This window comes from Girardinichthys multiradiatus, chromosome 14 (assembly GCF_021462225.1).
Source record: "Girardinichthys multiradiatus isolate DD_20200921_A chromosome 14, DD_fGirMul_XY1, whole genome shotgun sequence".
In the NCBI taxonomy this organism is placed as follows: Eukaryota; Metazoa; Chordata; class Actinopteri; order Cyprinodontiformes; family Goodeidae; genus Girardinichthys; species Girardinichthys multiradiatus.
In genome coordinates, this window is record NC_061807.1 from 44833532 (window position 1) to 44842471 (window position 8940).

Sequence of the window (8940 nt, forward strand, 5' to 3'; positions counted from 1 at the left end):
TTTATGTTTACCGCCATTTCTTGCCACTGACAAATCCTCCGTTTTTCTTTTCAGTCCGATGACAAACTTCTTCAGCTCTGTTTTCACCAGTGCTGTGCACTTTTCCACTGGTGCAGGCAGTCTGTTGATTTGTTTGAGCACTGCTGCCATCTAGTGACTGGAGGCTTGTTTATCGTTCACGGATGAGTAAAGACGGTTCAATCCACCTTGCCTCTCGCACCCCGCTGACTCCCAGCATGACAGTTAGTGCCCCTCAACCTTTAGAGGGAGCTGAAAGTCCGTATTGTCCAGCAACAGCCCTGCAACCTGAAGGATCTGGAGAAGATCTGTTGGGAGGAGTGGTCCAAAATGCCTGCTGCAGTGTGTGCAAACCTCGTCAAGAACTTCAGGAAACATCTGATATCTGGAATTGCAAACAAAGGTTTCTGTACCAAATATTAAGTTTTGTTTTTCTGATGTATCAAATACTTATTTCACGCAATACAATTTAATTACTTAAAAATCACAGTAAGTGATCTTCTGGATTTTTGTTTTAGATTCCATCACTCACAGTTGAATAGTAGCTATGATAAAAATTAAAGACTTCTACATGCATTGCAAGTGGGAAACCTGCAAAATCGGCAATGTATCAAATACTTGTTCTCACCACTGAAGGTTTCTTTTTTATTCTTTTTGTAACGTAGAAAGTTCTTCCGGAAGAATACTATTGTTTTTCTTCTTTATTTCAAGTCTAACATTTCCTCTCAACCCACAGCCAGCTGCTGCAGATGGGCACTCATACTGAGCAGAATTCTGCTGGATATTTCTTTCTGTTAGGATAAACTGAGCTGGATTATGTTGTATTATAACTATGATAGAACTGGAAGGCATGTGCTTAAACTGAATCGGTTCACAAGATTACTTTACTTGGTTATACAGGTCCTTCTCAAAAAATTAGCATATTGTGATAAAGTTCATTATTTTCTATAATGTAATGATGAAAATTTAACATTCATATAACTGAAATATTTCAGGTCTTTTATTGTCTTAATATGGATGATTTTGGCATACAGCTCATGAAAACCCAAAATTCCTATCTCACAAAATTAGCATATCATTAAAAGGGTCTCTAAACGAGCTATGAACCTAATCATCTGAATCAACGAGTTAACTCTAAACACCTGCAAAAGATTCCTGAGGCCTTTAAAACTCCCAGCCTGGTTCATCACTCAAAACCCCAATCATGGGTAAGACTGCCGACCTGACTGCTGTCCAGAAGGCCACTATTGACACCCTCAAGCAAGAGGGTAAGACACAGAAAGAAATTTCTGAACGAATAGGCTGTTCCCAGAGTGCTGTATCAAGGCACCTCAGTGGGAAGTCTGTGGGAAGGAAAAAGTGTGGCAGAAAACGCTGCACAACGAGAAGAGGTGACCGGACCCTGAGGAAGATTGTGGAGAAGGGCCGATTCCAGACCTTGGGGGACCTGCGGAACCAGTGGACTGAGTCTGGAGTAGAAACATCCAGAGCCACCGTGCACAGGCGTGTGCAGGAAATGGGCTACAGGTGCCGCATTACCCAGACCTGGGCTACAGAGAAGCAGCACTGGACTGTGGCTCAGTGGTCCAAAGTACTTTTCAGATGAAAGCAAATTCCACATGTCATTCGGAAATCAAGGTGCCAGAGTCTGGAGGAAGACTGGGGAGAAGGAAATGCCAAAATGCCAGAAGTCCAGTGTCAAGTACCCACAGTCAGTGATGGTCTGGGGTGCCGTGTCAGCTGCTGGTGTTGGTCCACTGTGTTTTATCAAGGGCAGGGTCAATCCAGCTAGCTATCAGGAGATTTTGGAGCACTTCATGCTTCCATCTGCTGAAAAGCTTTATGGAGATGAAGATTTCATTTTTCAGCACGACTTGGCACCTGCTCACAGTGCCAAAACCACTGGTAAATGGTTTACTGACCATGGTATCACTGTGCTCAATTGGCCTGCCAACTCTCCTGACCTGAACCCCATAGAGAATCTGTGGGATGTTGTGAAGAGAACGTTGAGAGACTCAAGACCCAACACTCTGGATGAGCTAAAGGCCGCTATCGAAGCATCCTGGGCCTCCATAAGACCTCAGCAGTGCCACAGGCTGATTACCTCCATGCCACGCCGCATTGAAGCAGTCATTTCTGCAAAAGGATTCCTGACCAAGTATTGAGTGCATAACTGTACATGATTATTTGAAGGTTGACTGTTTTTTGTATTAAAAACACTTTTCTTTTATTGGTCGGATGAAATATGCTAATTTTGTGAGATAGGAATTTTGGGTTTTCATGAGCTGTATGCCAAAATCATCCGTATTAAGAAAATAAAAGACCTGAAATATTTCAGTTAGTGTGCAATGAATCTAAAATATATGAATGTTAAATTTTCATCATGACATTATGGAAAATAATGAACTTTATCACAATATGCTAATATTTTGAGAAGGACCTGTATATTTGTGGAGCTGTTTTGTATAGTGCCTCAAAGGAACAGGTACTATCTTGAAAAACCATCTGAGTCTGACTGATCCAGTTGAAAACCTGGGAAATACATCTGTAAGCTAAACATTTGCTTTGCTTAGTCTTTGCTGTTTCCATATAAATGAGGCCTGGTTGGATTTAACTGCATAAAGAAAAAAAACAATCCCAACTTTAAAGCCAAGTACAACATTTTCAAACGATCCAACCATCTGTTTCAATGTTCATGTAGACCAACACCACCATGATTTGTATTTATTGAAATTGTATATAAATCTTCCAGTTTATAGACACCACAGCAAAAAGTGTAGAAAATATATCCTGCATCATGAAAAATACAGTGACATGCTCCTAGGAATGTGTGACAAACGTTTTATTTATTCATTCCAGTTCAGGGAGCATGGTAAAAAATAAATAAGAACAAACAATGAAGGCTTTCAATCAGATAGCGCAACTTTACAAATAATTTCAGCTTGTTCCAACTGCAAAACATAAACTGATTCGAAAAAAAGGGAAAGCTAATACTCATTTACTTTCAGTACAGTAAATACAGGCTAACACAGGCCTTTGGTGCTTTTCAAGTGTGTTGACTTGAAAAGCACCAAGCTTTTGTTTCGCTTGTCTTCCAAGCCGTCAATCAGCCTGTTCACATGCAGGATTCTCTGCCAGATTATCCTGGTAAGCGTAGTGTGTGGAAAGGTACATGCTTGGTTTTGTTTACAGAAATGGTCCAGTTCAACTTGATTGCTTTTAAAGCTTTTTACATCAAATTTAGAATAAAAAAAGGACTGGAACTGCTGTGCCGTAGCTTTAGTTATGGCTCTGAAAAGCTTTGAAAATGGAATATTCATACTTGTTCTTCTTAAGGAACTCTTAAAGATAAAATGTTGGTTTTCACCATATAATCAGACTTTAATCATTAATGACAAAATAACCATAATTAGAAAAATATTTAAGGGCCAGGAACAGATCTTAAACAGAACCTTTACATTTATTAATCCTAATCATCAGAACAGTTCCACTGGAATGTGATTACTGAGTGATGATTGTGCCTCACGGGAAAGGAGAATCTGGACCCCACCAACAATACCAGCTTTCAACCATGAAGCCAGAGAAGCAGCACACAATCACTTTGGTCCAGAAAATTCATCTCTTTCTTCAACGGGACATTAAGTGCTACTCCGCTCATTGTCTGTTAGTTCCTCAGGTTTTGAAGAGGAGAAGTTCTAAACCAGGATAAGTACATTTAAACAATGCTCTAAAAATGACATTTAAAGATTTTTTATTTATTCACTCTTCTTTTTCTTCTTATGTTCAGGGCTGCTGTTCCAGTAGTAAAGAACCTGCAGGGCAATGATGCAGTTGCACGTAGAAGATATGACGTATGTAAGGGCCATCAGTGAATCCCCAGTTTCCTGTGAGAACACAACATAGCTCTAAAAATGTAGTCATGTCAAAAATAGGCTCTGAATTGTCTAAACTGGCTGTTGTTTAATATCAATTTAAATACATAACTCTAGATAACATGCCCCTGCTCCACCTTCAGTAGAGGAATAAGGACCATTGGATGAAGAAGTGTTCAAGACAAAAATGAAGAGCCTGTTCTTGCCTGCAGGGAGGTGAAGATCCGAGCGAGGGATCCAGCAAACAACAGGAAAACAGAGATAGCAGAGAGCTGGCCGGTGTGCCCATTGCGGAAGTTAGTTGCAGCCTGGATCAGCTGGAAAAATCAAACACATTTAGTTGGACAGCTGCAGTGTGTCTGCAGATGATGCAGCAGTTTAGTTTCCTGTTCCCGTCAAATATTGGTCATTCCTAATAATTAAGCTATTCTGCATTGAATACTTGTTACCACTGTATGTACCACTGACACAGTGTTACTATCAGAGATGATTTGAAGAATAAACTCAGATCATTAAGACTAGTGACAGGTGACATGTAAAGCCTTGCCATAATAACACCTGACCTAAGCATGTTAGAAACCGGACAGTAAGTGGAATCTGTGTCCTCGATGCTGGAGAAAAATTATGAAAAGTGTTCTGATTTCCACTGTGGGTTTGCCTACCCTGCCAATGATGATGGCTGGCATGTTGGAAGCCTGCATGGTGGTAACCACTGACATGGGAGTGACTGGAGACAAAAGGACCCCCAGCAGGCTAAAATATATCACCAGAAAGGAGAGACCTGGAAGAGTGGAGATGCAACAATATTTAGATTAATGTCTAATAGATTAGGATTTATCTCACTGCAGCTTTACTGAACTTTAACAAGATTTATTTGAGTTAACAACTTTAAGCTAAAATTGTTTTTATGTGCACACTGTTTGGGTCGTGGTGCTGCAGCTGTAAAAGCCACTTGAACTGAAGCAAACCCATTTAAGACAGTAAGGGAATATTTTAATTTTAGCCTTGCTATTTTGTACTAAGTTTTTCCTCCACATACCAGTACTGGTCACTTACTGTAACACTATCTGTTCTTACCTATGCTGGTTCGTCTTCCATAATGCTGGATGAGGAAGCCAATGGTCACAGTCTGCAACATGAGGAACAGAGCCTCACCCCAGGCACTGAGGTAATATTCAGCATTTTATTTCAATTATCAAACCAAAGCTGGACATAAGCAATAGAGTGTAATGGTAGATGTTAGGGGGCTGCATGGCTGCTCTGAGAGACCAGAGTTGACCCGCATATGGTACAAACCTAAAGGGGAACTTGTTGGACATGCTGTACACCATTGTTCCAGTGATGGCTAACAGTTCCAGGAGCACCGAATTGAAGCTCAGCCCCTCAGCACTCTTTGCTCCCATCAGCTTTATAATCTGAGGTAATTTCACTGTGAACCAAGAGTAAAAGCATTGATATTATAGATATACACAAGAGTACATTTATCTAAGGTATTCCATCCATTCAAGCATATTTCTGTCTAAAAGTGTGAAAGAGCTCTAAAATTAAGCAACACCAAGAAGAAACACATCATTAAAAATAAATCTTGTTCACATGCTGACCAGTGAAATAAATGATCTGGTTTAAAGGACAGAGCATATAAAGAAGAGTGCTAGTCAAACAGTGATGGGAGGTCTGCAGAAACACACAGTTAAGCCCAGAATGATTCATATTTCTGGTAGATTTAGGTTTAAAGTAATCTTTTAATCGGTGGAGGAAGCTAAAGATTAGGGTGATGGCAGGGAGGCCTTCCAATCTCAACTTGAAGCTCATCATCAAAGACAAATCTTTAAAAAACAAATCCATGGAAATATGCTTAAAGCTTCTTAACAGTTATAAGAAGGATTTGATTCCAGTAATGCCAATAAAAATGTTTCCATCGATTATTGAGAAGGGTATGAATAATTTTGACATGCCATTTAGACAGTATTACCAACACTACAAAGTTCTGCAGGTTTGCATGATTAAAAAAGCTGCTGGAATCCAGCTCTGGCTGCTGGAGGCCTTTTAATGTCAAAATGAAGTTCTTCTCTTCGCTGCTGCCCACCGTTCTGTGAACGCGTAGAACAGCAGAACTGAAGTTCCATGAAGATCAGATGCATTGTTTGTTTCTTAGCAAAACTAATTTCTTCTTTCCAAAAAAAACCACTGAATTGATTTTAAAGCTGAAATTTATTAAGTAGAGCCAAAATGATCCTAAAAGGTGACTGGTTATTTCTATCATAAAGAACGCTTTATCTCAGTTTCAACTCAAACTGTAATTTATTTTACTGGGAATAAAATCAATGACTCCTTTATATTTTAATATTTTTTTAAGATATCTTAAACAAAAGCCGTATAAGCTCAATTTAGATAATTATGATTTAGTCAGATGCTAAGTTAAGTCAGATATAAAAAGAATAAGAAGATAAATGATTTACCCAACACAGATCCCAGGATGATGCCGATACCCAGGGCCTTGCTCACTACAATCTTCAGACATGGTACTAATACAAAAAAAGAGGAATAAAACACTTGAACACAGCAGATAGAGTGGAGACATTTATCCTATTGATTGGACCCAGAATATTTTAAGTTAATGGACTGCAATGGAATGAATTGGATTAAAGGGAAAACGGACCTGGAATAGATCTTTATTTGGGTTGGAGCTGAGCCAGTTTGCTTATGTACCAATATGACCTTATTTAGAATGTGCACAACTGAATCTAAAATGAAGTGAAAATCTAGATGAACCCAGGTTGTCCCAGAACAACATTAATCACAACATCACACTAGGCTTGCAGGCCTGGCTTCTTCCCATCATGCATCCAAGTAGGTAGGATTCCTGCTTGCTAGGAAAGTAGGTACAGACCAACATCACCCTCTACTGGCTCTGCTGGTTAAAAGGGGAGAGGGATCCTGTATGGAAAACTTCAACTGGAATTTTACAAAGATGAAAGTTAAGAACTGACAACATCCAAGCTTTACATCATTGTTCAGCTGATGTTTGACCCATACAGTAAGGAAAAGTATGTACTTCTATATTTGAAGAAAGCTTTTAAAATTCCCCCCTCTCATTATTCTGGAATTAAGCATGTTTAAATAGTTTTGGAAATCCCAACTGATGTAAAACAGGGAAAGTTTGTTCTCATTTAATGAGGGGAAAAAGTCTTTCACCACAGCGTATGTAAAAATCTGCTTTCAACTCTATTTCCATTATCCATACAAAATGTTTCACGATTTTAGTTCCCATTCATTAAAAAATGTACCTGTTTTTCTGGTTGTGCAGCTTTACCATAATGTTTCCGCCACTGTCAGGTACTGATCTGGATATGGTGTTTTAACAAATACATGAACAACCAACCAATAAATCCCGGAAGCCTTCAGACCTGAACTAATGTAGCCATCATCACGAGACACCCGGCGTTACCCTTAGACTGAATAAAATGACGAAACAACCACTCACCGTCCAGAAAGTCAAAATCCAGAAAAAACGTATCGTAGCAAGATTCTGGCATGAAATATGCTACTAAAACCCCTTTTAAAGGATCCATAATAGATGATCCCCTCGGATAATCTGACGTATCTGCCATTTTCGATTACGTTTCTTACCGTGCTACGGTATTAAGGTCCCGGCAGTTTGAGCGACATACAAAGGTTCCGCCATAAGCAGAATATTTCCTCTATTGCAACTGAGAGGTAAAAAGTGGGGTGCAGATGGACGTGATGAAGACACTGTATATAGCACCTGTGAGATCAGTTCTGGATTATAGTGACTGGTGTATCAATCAGCTGCAGTCCCCCTTCTTAAACAAATTGGATATAATTCATAAATAAGCAATGAGAGTGTGTTGTGTTGCAGCTAAGTCTACACCAGTTGCTACACTACAAGTTGAGTTGGGAGAGATGCTGCTACACTCTAGAAGGGAACAGTTGGCACTGGTGAATTGGACCAATTTAGTGGCATCAGTAGAGTTGCCAACCGTCCCTTGAAAAACGGAATCGTCCCATATTTAGAATAAAAAGTACGCGTCCCGTATTGAGCTGTAACGGGACCCACGTAGTCCCGTATTATTAGGTGGATCAAAAATCTTTACTAAAATGTCAATAGAATCAATAAATGATGGGGTGCTTTATATTTAACATTACGGTAAATTCATTACCAGCCATATCTTGCTCTGTGACCAATGAGCTAACAGAATATTTTGGCTCATCTCATTGGCCAGCAGGTACCGTTGCTAAGGTTAGATACAGGTGTTACGTCGATTCGCGTTTCGCCATCAGATACGGTTTCCCCAGCGTCTCCTCGCCGCTTACGCGACAAAAAAGGCCCGTGTTTATTCAGCGCTCGTAACCAGCGCGCCGTAGTTCCGCCGCTCAAACAACGTGTTTCGGCGAAGTTGTCCCACTTTTTTGCAACTGTGCTCTCATCATAGATAGATAGATAATAAGTGGACTGATGTGAGGAACAAATGTTCTACAGAATTAATGAAAAGTGAGCGAATTGTCAGTCTAATTAATGAAATGTCCTGCTCAGAGTTTTACTCAGTAGTTCTGAAAAGCAAACAACTCCTTGCAGCAACAAGAGCTCAAATGAACTATAAATGGAAAAAATAGGTTGTTTCTACATAATTCAGCACTGCGGTTTTTAGTTCACTAGTTCAATATTTTTTTCACTACACCTGTACAGTTATGGCCTTTAAGGCACAAGTGTTTATGTTTACAACTTTTCTACAGACTTTTTGTTTGCACTAAATGCACTATTACGAAAATGTTTTGCATTATACTGTTATGCTTTTTTTATATTGTTTTAAGTTAAGCAGGACGGAGGTCTTTTCAATAGTGGTTTATTTATTTTAAAAGGATATTTGTTTTAGTCTAGTAATTTTATTTTGCAAAAAGAATAAATTATTTTATAAATTGCTGAATAATTGTTTTTCCATGGATATTTGTATCAGTCAAAAACATGCATCGAATTAAACTTGGGTTCGAGTCCAATGTTTCCAAAGTCATTTCACACAAAGAAAAAGGG

General features: G+C 39.3%; 1 protein-coding gene across 1 annotated transcript; it reads right to left on the reverse strand.

Annotated features, from left to right (window-relative positions):
• Positions 1-2702: 2702 nt before the first annotated feature.
• Positions 2703-7556, reverse strand: mpdu1b (mannose-P-dolichol utilization defect 1b). Its single transcript, XM_047385068.1, has 7 exons — positions 7375-7556; positions 6350-6415; positions 5187-5319; positions 4968-5053; positions 4553-4671; positions 4097-4207; positions 2703-3902 (listed from the first exon to the last, which is right to left on the reverse strand). The coding sequence occupies exons 1-7, from the start codon at positions 7499-7501 to the stop codon at positions 3774-3776; spliced, it is 771 nt and encodes a 256-aa protein (XP_047241024.1). The 5' UTR covers positions 7502-7556; the 3' UTR covers positions 2703-3773.
• Between the last annotated feature and the right edge of the window lie 1384 nt (positions 7557-8940).

Bases quoted from the DNA above. Each gene is read 5' to 3' on its own strand.
- mpdu1b (XM_047385068.1), bottom strand. From the start codon at position 7,501: ATGGCAGATACGTCAGATTATCCGAGGGGATCATCTATTATGGATCCT. The intron at 5,320-6,349 runs GTAAATCATTTA...CTTGGTTCACAG, and splicing joins CATCCTGGGATCTGTGTTGG to TGAAATTACCTCAGATTATA. The intron at 3,903-4,096 runs GCAAGAACAGGC...GTGTTCTCACAG, and splicing joins GGATCTTCACCTCCCTGCAG to GAAACTGGGGATTCACTGAT.